At 59.6% G+C, this 14,039-nt stretch overlaps 1 protein-coding gene across 1 annotated transcript in view; it reads left to right on the top strand.

Annotated features, from left to right (window-relative positions):
• HSPG2 (heparan sulfate proteoglycan 2) overlaps nt 1-14,039 on the top strand; it is a 40,538-nt gene that overhangs the window by 14,389 nt on the left and 12,110 nt on the right. The window contains 41 exon segments of the mRNA XM_066334499.1: nt 421-597; nt 698-877; nt 1,076-1,194; nt 1,270-1,381; nt 1,462-1,575; nt 1,655-1,782; nt 1,860-1,946; nt 2,033-2,082; nt 2,163-2,251; nt 2,326-2,466; nt 2,549-2,740; nt 3,293-3,385; nt 3,470-3,550; nt 3,632-3,862; nt 4,900-5,013; nt 5,103-5,230; nt 5,313-5,399; nt 6,402-6,628; nt 6,702-6,812; nt 6,889-6,989; nt 7,312-7,492; nt 7,981-8,040; nt 8,221-8,343; nt 8,429-8,569; nt 9,524-9,666; nt 9,751-9,886; nt 9,975-10,120; nt 10,203-10,341; nt 10,419-10,573; nt 10,698-10,836; nt 10,970-11,121; nt 11,525-11,663; nt 11,781-11,938; nt 12,254-12,392; nt 12,476-12,627; nt 12,723-12,861; nt 12,943-13,094; nt 13,180-13,318; nt 13,401-13,552; nt 13,636-13,774; nt 13,857-14,008. Coding sequence (XP_066190596.1) covers nt 421-597; nt 698-877; nt 1,076-1,194; nt 1,270-1,381; nt 1,462-1,575; nt 1,655-1,782; nt 1,860-1,946; nt 2,033-2,082; nt 2,163-2,251; nt 2,326-2,466; nt 2,549-2,740; nt 3,293-3,385; nt 3,470-3,550; nt 3,632-3,862; nt 4,900-5,013; nt 5,103-5,230; nt 5,313-5,399; nt 6,402-6,628; nt 6,702-6,812; nt 6,889-6,989; nt 7,312-7,492; nt 7,981-8,040; nt 8,221-8,343; nt 8,429-8,569; nt 9,524-9,666; nt 9,751-9,886; nt 9,975-10,120; nt 10,203-10,341; nt 10,419-10,573; nt 10,698-10,836; nt 10,970-11,121; nt 11,525-11,663; nt 11,781-11,938; nt 12,254-12,392; nt 12,476-12,627; nt 12,723-12,861; nt 12,943-13,094; nt 13,180-13,318; nt 13,401-13,552; nt 13,636-13,774; nt 13,857-14,008 — 5,538 coding nt within the window.

Below are 14,039 nucleotides of genomic sequence, written 5' to 3'. Positions count from 1 at the left end.
TTGTGCAGTGATGTGCCATTATATGTAGTGTCATGCCATATGGTGTCCTGCCATGCCATGTACTGTCATGATACACGTTACCATGTCATTGCATGGAGTGTTATGCTATACTGTGCCATGCCATGTAATACCACATAGCACCATGTTGTGCCATGCCATGCCATAATGTTGTGTTACCCATGCCATGCCATGCCATGCCATGCCATGCCATGCCATGCCATGCCATGCCATGTGGTGCCTTGTCATGCCATTTTGTGCCATGTAGTGCGATATTATACAACATATATGTTGTGCCTTGTCATGTCATACAGTGCCATGCTGTACCATGTGATGCCATGTAGTGCTACGTGATGTCATGTAGTGTCATGGCGTGCCATGTAGTGCCATGCCAGGCCATGCCCACCACAATCCCTCTGCCAGGTGCTGCTCAGCTCTGAGGAATCAGCGCCACTGCCCCTGGCCAACCTGTCAGGCACACGGTTGGTGGGAGCCATGCCACACTTCGTGTCCCCACGGGAGCTGCGCTTTGACGCCTTCCGAGAGCTGCCACGGGGCGTTCACTACTGGGTGCTGCCTGCACCCTTCACCGGGGACAAGGTGACACAACTGCTCCGGGGAGCACCTCTGCACCTCTCCATGTCCCCACCGCCAAGTTCGGGGAGTTGGTGACCCCAAGCCATGCTGAGTGTTCCCACAGGTGACAGCGTATGGCGGGGAGCTGCAGTACACAGTGACACACCAGGCCCCAGCTGGCACTCCCCTGCTCCCCCAGCACCCTGATGTCCTGCTCCATGGCAATGGGATCCTCCTGGAGCACTTCTCCAGTGCCACCCCACTGGCTGGTGTCCCCACCATGGTCACTGTGCCCATCCGTGAGGTGAGAGGGGTCCCTGTGTGACACCCAGCAAGAAGGGTCATGAAGGGAGGGGTTCAGGCTAGGTGCTGGGGAGGGGTTGGTCTGGGGACTCCAGAGGTTCAGACTGGGTGCCATGGGGAGGTCACCCTGGATGCCCCAAAGGCCTGAGCTGGGTGCAGTGGGGGATGGCAGCCCCCATATCATCCTGGTGTGGCACAGGGTGCCTGGCGCCGTGTAGATGGGCATGATGCCACCCGCGAGCACCTCCTGATGGCTCTGGCTGACGTGGACTTGTTCATGATCCGGGCGTCCTACTCAGAGCAGCCAGAGGAGAGCAGGTGAGTTCCTTGTGGAGTCAGGAGGGGACACAGCAGGGTGGCAGGGCAGTGCTGACTTCCTCTCCGGCTCCCCAGACTGGCTGATGTTAGCCTGGATGTGGCAGTGCCCCATGCCACTGGCCGCCCCCCCGCATTGGAGGTGGAGGATTGCGCCTGTCCCCCTGGGTACCGCGGAGCCTCATGCCAGGTGAGACCCTCTGGTCCACTCACCATCACCGTGGGGATGCTGAGCCATGTCCCACTCCACTGCCACTGTGTCCCCTCTAGGACTGTGACACCGGCTACACCCGCAGCACCACTGGGCTCTACCTGGGCACCTGTGAGCCATGCCAGTGCCACGGCCATGCCAGCGAGTGCCACCCTGACACTGGCATCTGCCAGGTCAGATGGGGACAGCCAGAGGACATCCTGGGAGCCCCCATGGCAGCAACACCCGTGCCAGCACCCTGTTTCTTTACAGGACTGCCAGGATCAGACGGATGGTCCCCAGTGTGACAAGTGCCAACCTGGCTACTATGGCGATGCCACCCAGGGCACCCCAGGCGACTGCCAGCCCTGTCCCTGCTACGGACCCCATGGGGACACCCAGTAGGTGCCATTCCATGGTCTGTCACATCCCTCAGAACACTGACTGGGTGTCACCTGTCCCTTTGTCCCCTCCACAGGGTGACAAAGATCTGCTTTGAGGACACAGACGGGCAGCCTACGTGCAGTGCCTGTGCTGCAGGGCACAGTGGGCGCCTCTGCGAGAGGTGACAGGGGTGCTAGGGTGTGGTGGGGAGGTCTTTTTGAGGTGAATGCTCCTCTCACTGTTTCATTTTGGTTTGTCCCACTGTAGGTGCTTGCCTGGTTATGTGGGGGACCCACTACAAGGAGAGCCATGCCGAGGTGAGTGTCACAGGAACAAAGTGGTGTCAACTGTGGTGGCACCAAGGGGGGATCGTGGCTTACTGTGTGTCACCCCTCAGTGCCTGGTGTCCCCGGTGCGCAGTGCCAGTGTGACCAACGTGGCAGCACTGGTGAGGGTTGCAATGCCAGTGGGCAGTGTCATTGCAAGGTGAGCCTTGTGTGTGTGTCCCAAACCCCTGGAGGGGTGACAGGGCAATGTCATCATGCTCTATTCCCCTCCAGGCCAATGTGGAGGGTCCCCACTGTGCCACGTGCCGTCCCCACCACTTCCACCTAAGCAGAGATGAGCCAGCTGGGTGCCTGCCCTGCTTCTGCATGGGCATTGTTCAGCACTGCACCAGCACCACCTACGCCCGTGGCACCGTGAGTGTACCCTGTTGTCCCCACATGTCCCCAGGGTGTCCCCACCTGTCCCAAGACCACCCTTCACCTCTCGATCCTGCAGATCCGGACGTCCTTTGCCCTGGGGGATGCCCAGGGGTTCGCCCTGGTGAACCGGCAGCGCAGCACCCGTGTGGACAGCGGCTTTGGGGTGCAGCTGGGGCACCCCCAGCCCCGCCTGACCTATGAGCGCTTCGGGGAGCTGCCCCCTGACTCATACTACTGGCAGCTGCCACCCCCCTACCAGGGGGACAAGGTAACAGGAGAACAGGGGTGCCCATGGGAGCCATGGGAATGCCCCACCAGGGGCTGCACCCCCTCCCCATGGGCACCCTGGGCACTGTTGGGGAGGAGATGGGCACAGCCTCGTTTCTGCCCTTCTCCTTTTCCTTCTTCCTTTTCTCCTTGGCCTTTTCCCCTTTCCCTTCCCTTTTTCCTCTTTTCACCTTTTGTTTTTCCCTTTTGCCCCTTCTCTTTTCCCTTTTTCTCATAATTTTCGCCTTTTTCATCCCTGTCTTGTGCTATCCCCTGTCCCCATCATCATGTCCCTTCTTTTCTTTCTTCTCTTTCTCTCCGTCCCATCCCATCCATCCCCTCTCCATCCTCTTCCCTTCCTCATCCCTATCCTCTTCTTTCCCCTTTCCCTTTTTCTCTCTCACTTTTCTCTCTTCTTTTCCTCATCCGTATTTCATCTCATTGCCTTCCCCATCCCCATCCCTGTCCTCTTCATGCCCATCCTCTTCGCTATGCCCATCCTACCTCTTCCCTTTCCCACTGCCATCCCAATCCCACCCATCTCCTGGTGCAGGTAGGCTCCTATGGCGGTCGGCTCCACTACACCCTGAGCTACACTCCAGGGGGGCAGGGAGCCCCCCTGCCCGATGCCGACATCCAGATCACAGTAAGGACGTGCTGCCTGGGGTGGGACAGGAACACAGTGGGAGACATCAGGACCCCCTGACACCCTTGGCCCCCTTGTCCACAGGGCAATGACATCACGCTGGTGGCCTACCAGCCTGACCTGCCCCCGCGGACCCCCCAGGCCTTCGAGATAATTTTTCGGGAGGTAGGAAGTGGTGGGCAGCTTTTCTCCCTAATGTCCCCCTTTCCCAGAGTGTGTCTCCCACTAACCCACCCCATTGTGCAGAAATACTGGCAGCGCCCAGATGGGCAGCCAGCGACACGGGAGCACCTGCTGATGGCACTGGCTGACCTGGATGAGATCCTCATCCGAGCCACCTACTCCACAAGCACAGCCGTGGCCACCATCGCCGATGTAGCCATGGACACGGCCGTGCCCCCCCAGCCTGGCTTGCCCCCAGCTCCTGAGGTGGAGGAATGTCGCTGTCCCCCCGGATACCATGGACTGTCCTGCCAGGTGAGCCCAGCCCCTCCCAGTGTCACACCCCATCACCCCCATCACCTCCCTACTCTCCTCCCCAGTACCTCCTCATCATGCCTCTGATCACCCCCCAGCATCCCACCATCCGCCCAGGGTGACCCTCCATCACCACCATCACTCTTTCATCATTGTCTCCATCATCAACCCCAGCATCCCTCCACCACCCCCAGCATTCCCTGATCATGACCAGTATCACCCACCATCCCACCGTCACGCCCCTCAGCATTCTGTCATCCCTCCAGCATCCCCCAGCATCACCTCCATCATCATCCCTCCATCCTCTCATCCCCCTATCAAACCCATCATCATCCTGTCAGCCTCACCCCTGTCACCCCTCCATTCTTCCCCCAGCATCACCCCCTCATCACTCTGCATCACCCCCCTGCGCTCCCATCACCCCTATCATCCCTCTGTCATTGTACCATCATCATCACCAGCAGTCACATCACTGCCCATGAGCCCCCAATATCCCCAGCATCACACCCCCATCACCTCCATATCACACCCATCATTATCCCCAGCATGCTTCATCAACGCCCCCAGCACATCCATCATCCTCCATCTGTCCCCCAGTGCCCTCCCTCATGTCCTCATCACCCTTCAGCATCCCCAGAATCCCCTCATCATCCCCTGGATCACCCCCGTCACCCTCCATCAACTTCATCACCCCTTCAGCATACCCCCAATATCACCTCATCACTCTTCATCACCCCCTTAGCACCCCCATCATCACCCATCTGTCCCCAGACCCTCCATCACCTCAGTATCACCCCCCATCATCCCTCCATCCTCCCTTCAGTATCACCCCCCACCATTCTCCATCACCCCATCAGCATCCCCCCTTTATCACCATCACTCTTCCATCCTTCTCCCAGCATTGTTCCCATCACCCCATCACTTTTCATCACCCCCTAGCACCCCCATCACCCATCTGTCCCCCAAGCCCCCTCTTCACTCCTCCCCACTCCCCTTCCCCAGGCTATGGGGGATCCCAATGCTGTCCCTTCCTGCAGGACTGTGCCCCCGGGTACACACGTGCAGGCGGGGGGCTCTACCTGGGACACTGTGAGCTATGCGAGTGCAACGGCCACTCTGAGAGCTGCCACCCCGAGAGCGGCGCCTGCTCCGTAAGGCCCCACATTCCGAACGTTTTGTTGGGGGCTGAGGTGTTACCCCAGCCATGACACCCTCAATTTGTGCCCCTACTATCCTCCAGGGATGCTTGCACAACACGGCAGGGGACTTCTGTGACCAGTGCGCCCCTGGCTTCTACGGGGATGCCACCGCCGGGACCCCCGAGGACTGCCAGCCCTGCGCTTGTCCCCTCCCGTACCCTGAAAACCAGTGAGTGCCTGCACTTGGGTGGAGGAGCTGGGCTGGGGGTGCCAGGGAAGGGGCGCACCCTCACCTTGCTCTGTCCCCACAGATTTTCTAGGACCTGTGAGAGTCTGGGAGGCAGTGGGTACCGCTGCAATGCCTGCGAGCCAGGCTACACTGGGCAGTACTGCGAGCGGTGAGGCAGCTGGCACCCTAAAACCTGCCCCAAAACCCACCCCCATGGGCTCACCCCCGTATACCCACCCCCCAAACCCCATCCCAGTATACCCCCTGCCAGAACCAACCTCAATATGCCCCTCCGAAAACCCACCCCGTGGGCTCACCCTCGTGTACCCACTCTGCTATACCTGCCCTGATGGGTTCACTGCCATATACCTACCTCAAAACCCCATGCCATAGGCTCATCCCCATATACCCACCCCAAAACCCACTCTGATTGAGTCACCCTTATGTAACTATCCCAAAAACCCACCTCCATTGCCTCACCCTCACATACCCTGATGGGGTCACCCTCATATGTCCACACACACATACCCGCTCCGAAGTACTCCTACTATATACCCCCTGTGAAGTACTCCTACTATATACCCACTCAATGCACTCACCCCTATGAACTCATCCCAATGTATGCATCCTAAAGAACATCTGTGTACTCACCCCGACATATGCATCCCAATATGCTCACCTCAATTTATTCACCCCAGTATACCCCCCGATATACTCACCCCAATAGCCTTCCCCTTATAGACCCACCCCAAAGTGCTCCCCAATATACTCACCCTAATACACCCACCTCAATATAGCCTCAATATAGCCCAATGTTCTCCTGCTACACCCACCCTGATGTACTCACCCCTTTGAGCTCACCCCTAAAGGGCTCAGCCTGACATATGCACCCCAATACACAGTGCACCTACCCTGATGGCCTCACCCCAATAAAGCGCCCACCCTTATACCCACCTTGATACAGTCACCACCCCACTATACTAATCCTGATGTACTCACTGTGATGTGCTCCCCCCAATACACACACCCATACACACCCCAGTATACCCACCCTCTGTACCCCAAAATGCTCATCCCTATACACACCCCAGTGCACCCACTCCAATGTACTTCCTCCCATTTGCACCCCACTACGCTCCCACAAACCCAGTGCCCCCATTGTTCCCTGCAGCTGTGCCCAAGGTTACACGGGTGACCCCACGGTGCGGGGGCAGGGCTGTGTCCCCGCAGGGCCGCCACCTGCACTGGCCGTGCGTGTGCACCCCCTGCGCACCGCGGTGCCACAGGGCAGTGCCGTCACCCTGCGTTGCCACGCCACTGGGGACCCCCCACTCTACTACCACTGGGTGCGAGAGGACGGGCGGCCGCTCCCCGAGGGTGCCCAGACCCGCCAACAAGGTACTGAGTGGCTCCATGGGGGAACTTCGGGTTGTCCCCCAAGGTGTGGGGTGTCACCTGCATGTCCCCGCAGGTGAGGAGCTGCACTTCCCCAGCATTCAGCCCTCTGAAGCTGGCGTCTACGTGTGCTCCTGCCGCAACCTCCAGCACAGCAACACCAGCCGCGCCGAGGTCATCGTCACCGGTAGGTCATTGTCACTGCGGGGTGTCATGCACGGAGGGGAGGCAGGAGCGGGGCTCACCTCTCTGTGTGGGCGCAGAGACCCCCGACAAGCCCATCACTGTCACCGTGGAGGAGAAGCGGGTGCAGCGGGTGCAGCCTGGAGCTGATGTCACCTTCGTCTGCACTGCCAAGAGCAAGGTGAGGGGAAGGGGGCACAGCATGGCAGGGGTGCTGCAGAGCACCCCTGGGTGTATGCAGGGACATTCAGGGTGTGGAGATGCTTCTGGAGTGCCCACCTGGTCTTACAGCAAAGGGACAGCCAAGAATGTAGTCATGGGGACATCCAGAGCATAGGAACAGCTGTACCCATATGGACCCCCCGAAGCCCCCTTGGATCCTTACACATAGCTCTGTGGGACTTCCCTGGGTGCCCATCTCTCCCCCATAGGTGCACAGCTGGGCATATGCCCCCCCATGCACCCCCAATGGCTTCAGGCCTCCCCACCTCTGTCTCCCCCAGTCTCCCGCCTACACCTTGGTGTGGACAAGGCAGAACCATGGGACACTGCCGGCAGGCGCCATGGACTTCAACGGGATCCTGACGCTGCGCAGCGTGCGGCCCCAGGACGCCGGAGTCTATGTCTGCACTGGCTCCAACATGCTGGACATGGACCAGGGCACTGCCACGCTCTACGTCCAGGGTGAGTGCTGATACTGCGGCTCACCCCCATGGTGATGGGCAAAACCAGGGTGATGGGCATATTGACTGCCCAGACACCAGGGTGATGGGGACACACAGTGCCAAGGCACCAGCGTGGTAGTTGCACTTGGCCCCCAGATGCTGGGTTTGATGGGCACGCTTGCTGTTCGGATGTCGATGCCCAGATGCTGGGGTGATGGACACATTCAGTGCCTGGATACCAGGCTGACGGGTTTGCTTGGTGCCAAGTCCTTCAGGTGATGGGCACACTCACCACCCTGGCTCTTTGGTGATGAGCACGCATGGTGCCCAGATGCTGGGGTGATGGGCACACTGAATGCCCAGACACTGGGACAATGAGCAGGTTTCGTGCCTAGATGCCAACGTGATGGGTAGATTTGGTGCCTGCACATCAGAGTGGTGGGCAGGTTTGGTGCCTGGACTCCATAGTGATGGGCACACTCCCCTGAGACCCATCCCCTCCTGCAGCTGCCTCGAAGACTCAGATGTTCTATGGACCGGTTGAGTTCATGGAGGGGCACAGACCGGGTAAGCCAGCAGGGGAGGGTTCCTGGGGGTCTGCACGGTCCCCCCACTTACTGCATGATGGGGCTCCACATGCACCCTGCTGCCGGCTGTGCCACGCCACCCTGCTTCCCACTGCCCCACCACCTGGAGACAGCACCTGGGGGCCTGGTGAGCCCTAAGCCCCCCTGGGTCTCACCACAGCCAGCACCGCCAGTGCCCCCACTGCCACCGTGGAGCCGGCGCAGCTGAGCGTGGCACCGGGGCAGCCAGCCGAGTTCCGCTGTGTGGTCACCGGCAGCCCCCAGCCCACCCTTGAGTGGCTCGGTAGGTGCCCGCTGGGGCAAGGGAACACTGGGACCAGGCAGAGGGACACAACGAGCAGTGGTGATGGTGGGCTGTGTCCATGCAGGTGCGCTGCCGCCACAGGCTGTGGTTCAGGGTGGGACACTGCGTTTTGGCTCTGTTGAGCCCACCAACATGGGGGTCTATGAGTGCCGGGCACGGAGCAGCGCCGGACAGCACACGGCACGTGCCTTCCTCCACGTGCAAGGTGAGCAACATCACCATCATCCTCGTCAACCCACTGACTCTTTCATCCCCATCCCCATCATCTTCATCATCAGTGACCCCATTTTCCCCATCATCCCCATCATCTCTATTGTCCCTTTTTCCCCATTGTCCCCATCATCCCCATCCCTATCATCTCTATCGTCTCTGTCACCCCATTGTCTTCATCATCTCCATCCACATCATTTCCATCATCCCTGTTACCCCGATCATTCCCATCGCTGCTGTCTTGTACATCACCCCTATAGTCCCCATTGTCCCTGTCACCCCACTTGCTCCCATCATCACCCATCATCCATGTTATTCCTCATCACCCCCATTGTCTGTCTCCACTGTCTCCATTGTCTGCATCATCCCTGTCATTCTTATCATCCCTGTAACCCTCATCATCCCTATCACCTGCCATTGTCCATCCACCTCATCCCCACCATCCTATCATCTCATCATTCCCTTTGTACCCATCATCCCATCATCACCACTCTTGTCTCTGTCACCTCTCATTCACACCCTTCATTGTCCCCATCATCTGTCACTCTCACTGTTCTCATTGTTCTCTTCTTCCCTTTCATCCTCCCTTTTCCCTTCATCTCCATCATCACATTGTTTCTCATCATTCCATTGTTCCCATCACCCTTTTAATCTTCCTCATCTGTATCATCTCCATCATCTCTTATCCACACCACTGTTCCCATTGCTCTCATTGTCTCCATTGCTCCCAAAACCCCCACTCCTATCATCTCTGTCATCCCCATCATTCCATGTTCCCATCACCCTTATCATCCTCATCATCTCCATCATTTCCATCACTCTCATTTTCCCCCATCACCTCCATCTTCCCATGGTGCCCTTCACCCTCATCATCTGCATCACTCATGTCACCCCCATTGTCCCCACCCCGCCATTGCCCCCAGCACCGCCCTGATCCCCCTCCCCACAGGTGCAGGCACCCCACAGGTGCAGGTGAGCCCAGAGCGGACGGAGGTACAGGAGGGCTCCGTGGTGCGGCTCTACTGCCGGGTCTCAGGGTCCCCCACTGCCACCATCACCTGGGAGAAGCAGGGGGGCACTCTGCCGCCGCAGGTGAGCAGGGTGCTGGCACCCATGGGTGCTCCAGGGGGTGTGAGTGCACCACAGGTGGCACTGACACCCACCCTTATGCCACAGTCCCGCACTGAGCACGGTGACATTGCCACACTCGTCATCCCTGCTGTGACAGCAGCTGATGGTGGCATCTACCTCTGCGTGGGCACCAGCGCCGCTGGCACGGCCCGTGCTGCTATTGAGGTGGCCGTGGTGCCAGGTGAGGAGGGTGGGGAACGCCAGTGGTGTTTGGGGATGGCTGGGATGGGGCTACAACCCACCCATGTTGCTCCTTTTACTCCCCGCAGGGGTGGTGCCGCCTATTCGCATTGAGTCCTCCTCCTCATCTGTCGTCGAGGGACAGACCCTGGACCTGGACTGTGTGGTGGCAGGACCCAGCTCTGCCACCGTGATGTGGTACAAGCGTGGGGGCTCCCTGCCCCCTGACCATCAGGTAGGGCACAGCAGATTGGGAAGCACCCCAAACGCTGCCCTGTCCCCTGCTGTGTGACACCAAAGCATGTCCCCAACTGCAGGTTTCAGGGTCCCGCCTCCGTGTCCCCCACGTCACGACAGCTGATTCAGGAGAGTACGTGTGCCGGGCAAGCTTGGGAACCACTGTCCGGGAGGCATCTGTCGTTGTCACTGTTGTGGCTGCATCGGGTTCATCCTATGGTAAGACTGGGCTCAGCAGCACTGGAGGGAACAAGCTGGTTCCCAACAGATGATCACAGCTCTGTCCTCCCCTGCAGGACCACCAGCTTCAGGTGTCCCTGTCCGGATCGAGGCATCCTCTTCCACTGTGGCTGAGGGACAGACTCTGGACCTCAACTGCATCGTGGCTGGGCAGGGACAGGCCACTGTCACCTGGTACAAGCGTGGGGGGTCCCTCCCAGCCAAACACCAGGTAGGGGACACAGAGGGTGATGATGGGGTTGATGCACAGCCCTGTGCAAAGGGTGGCTGAGGTTGCTGCACAACCCTGTGCAGGCCCAGGTGGCTCTGATAACCCTTGTGTTCCCTCCCCACAGGTCTCTGGCTCCCGGCTGCAGCTGCTGCAGGTGACAGCGGCTGACTCAGGCGAGTACGTGTGCCGGGTGACCAGTGGGGCCGCCACCAAGGAGAGTGCAGTCATGGTGACCATCCAGCCCACCAGTGCCAGTGCCTACTGTGAGTAGGGACAGGGGGTGGCAGTGCCAGCAGGGGGTCCTCATGTGTCATAGCACTGAGCCAGGGCTCAGGTGCCCATGCTGGCGAGGTCCTGCTGTGGTCACTGGTGTCACCCTCCTATCTTGTTCTCCAGCCCCGGGCAACACGACTCCCCTGCGCATCGACTCTCCATCCTCTGCTGTGGTTGAGGGACAGACCCTGGACCTCAACTGTGTCATTGCCAGCCCTGCGGAGGCCACTGTCACCTGGTACAAGCGTGGGGGAACCCTCCCAGCCAAGCACCAGGTAGGGGACATGGAGAGGGGCTGTCACCAAAGGGAGTGGATGCGGCTGACCAACAGCTCTGGGTAAACCTAGGTGGCCCCTGCAATCCTGTCGGCCCATGCAAGGCCAGCTGGCCCTGGGCAAGCCCAGGTAATCTGTGCAAATGCTAATGTCCCATAGAAGCCCAGGTGGCCCCTATAAGCCCAGGTGACCCCATACAAGACCAAGGAACTCCATGTTATCATAGACCCTGGTGGCCTCTGAAAGGTTAGGGGACCTATGGAAGCCCATGTAGCTTGTGCAAGTCCAAGTAGCCCATGAAAGGTCAGGTGTCCCCTTTCAAGCCTTGGTGGTCCCATTCAAGCTCACATGGCCCCATGGAAGCTCATGTGTCCCCAGTAACCCCTGTGTCCCCTCCCCACAGGTGTCCGGGTCCCGGCTGCGGCTGCTGCAGGTGACAGCGGCTGACTCGGGCGAGTATGTATGCCGGGTGACCAGCGGGGCCACCACCAAAGAAACCTCCATCATGGTGGCCATCCAGCCCAGCAGCGCCAGTGCCTACTGTGAGTGGGGACAGGGGACATGGGAGATTACCCATGCAGGGGTGACACTGTTCCCAGTATCCCTGGGAGGGTCACACACACGGTGGTGGTGAGTCTCGAACCCACCTTGTTCCACAGCCCCAGGCAGCATAACCCCACTGCGCATCGAGTCCTCGTCCCTGTCATCCCCTGTAACCGAGGGACAGACCCTGGACCTCAACTGTGTCATCGCCAGCCCCACGCAGGCCACTGTCACCTGGTACAAGCGCGGGGGGACCCTCCCAGCCAAGCACCAGGTAGGGGGCACGGAGGGGGGATGTCACCAAGTGGGGAGGATAGGGATGACATACAGCTCTGGGCAAGACCACTAAGTCCTGGGGACCCCATGCAAGGTTGGTAGGTCCTAGGCAGGCCCTAGTGGCCCCGTGACTACAGAAGCCTGAGTGACCCCATGGAAGACCCAAGTGAAAACCCAAATGACCCCATATAAGCCCAGGTCGCCCATGCAAACCCAAAGTAGCCCTGTGCAAGCTCAAGTGACCTTGTGCAGTCCCAGATGACCCCTTGCCAGAGCTGATGGCCCCGGTGACCCCTGTGTCCCCTCCCCACAGGTGTCTGGCTCCCGGCTACGGCTGCTGCAGGTGACAGCAGCCGACTCGGGTGAGTATGTATGCCGGGTGACCAGTGGGGCCGCCACCAAGGAGATCTCCATCATGGTGACCATCCAGCCCAGCAGTGCCAGCACCTACCGTGAGTGGGGACAGGAGGAGGTTACTGAGGACTGCGGGACAGGGCCGCAGTTCTTGGGGCAACCCTTCTGTCTCTGTCTCCAGCCATTGGTGTCACCCCTCCGGTGCGCATTGAGTCCTCATCCTCCTCTGTGGCCGAGGGACAGACCCTGGACCTCAACTGCATCGTGGCCGAGCAGGGACAGGCCACTGTCACCTGGTACAAGCGCAGGGGTTCCCTCCCAGCCAAGCACCAGGTAGGGGACACTGAGGAGTGTTTTCGGGTCAAAAAGGGATTTTTGGTGGTGTTGAGGGGTTTATGTCCCCATTCTCATGTATGTCACCCCTCCAGGTGTTGGGCACCCGCCTGCGCATCCCGCAAGTGACAGCGGCTGATTCAGGGGAGTACGTATGCCGGGTGACATCAGGCAGTGTCACACATGAGACATCCCTCATCGTCACCATCCAGACTGGTGCTGGCTCCTCTTATGGTACTGGGATGGGGGAGAGGTGACATAGGGACATGGTGATGAGACAGCGGTGACCCTATGGACCCTTATTGGCACCCCCAGCTGTTGGTGTCACGCCACCAGTGAGGATTGAGACCTCTTCCGCTGCTGTTACCGAGGGACAGACGCTGGACCTCAACTGCATGGTGGCAGGACAGGGTCATCCCCACGTCACCTGGTACCGGCGCGGGGGAGCTCTGCCACCAAACAGCCAGGTGGGACATGGGGGAAGTGGCTTTGCCCTGCAGGCCACAACCCTGCATCAGGTACTGATGTGTCCCCATCTTGTCATGTCCCCAGGTGTCAGGGACTCGCCTGCGCCTTGCCCAAGTGGCAGTGGCTGATTCAGGGGAGTATGTGTGTCGGGTGACCCTGGGAACTGTCACCCAGGAGGCATCTGTCATTGTCACCGTGCCCAGCAGTGCCGACACCTATTACAGTGAGTGTGAGAGAGGGCAGTGCTTGGGGACAGTTGGGTGTCACCCTCCTGATAAACGTTCCCTTTCCCTGTCCTTCCCCAGCCTCCGGCATCTCCCAGCCCCTCCGCATCGAGTCCTTGTCCTCAGCCATTGCCGAGGGACAGACCCTGGACCTCAACTGTGTGGTGACAGGGTCTGGCCCCACCACCGTGACATGGTACAAGCGAGGTGGCTCCCTGCCTGTTGGCCACCAGGTAGGGGACAGGGGAGGGTCACTCTGAATTTGTCCCATCCCCTGCTCTGCAGTGGTGACTTGTCCCCTAATTGTTCCCTCCAGGTGTCAGGCACCCGCCTGCGCATTCCCCAGTTGACAGCAGCTGATTCGGGAGAGTACGTGTGCCGGGTGACATCAGGCAGCATCACACAGGAGACATCCCTCATCATCACCATTGATGACGGAGACAACCCATCCCACTGTGAGTGCCACCTTCCAGGGGACAGGTTCCCTCTGGTGTCAGGGACTACTGGGGCCATTCACCCTCAACTCTGCCCATGCAGCCACCGGCATCACGCCACCCATCCACATCGAGTCCTCAGCATCCTCTGTCACCGAGGGACAGACTCTGGACCTGGACTGCATGGTGGCCAGCCAGGGACAGACTACCATTACCTGGTACAAACGTGGTGGGGCCCTCCCAGCCAAGCACCAGGTAGGTGGGGACACCGGTGGGGTGGAGGATG

Source organism: Sylvia atricapilla, chromosome 22 (assembly GCF_009819655.1).
Source record: "Sylvia atricapilla isolate bSylAtr1 chromosome 22, bSylAtr1.pri, whole genome shotgun sequence".
Taxonomy (NCBI): Eukaryota; Metazoa; Chordata; class Aves; order Passeriformes; family Sylviidae; genus Sylvia; species Sylvia atricapilla.
This window is presented reverse-complemented; position numbering and strand designations above follow the sequence as displayed.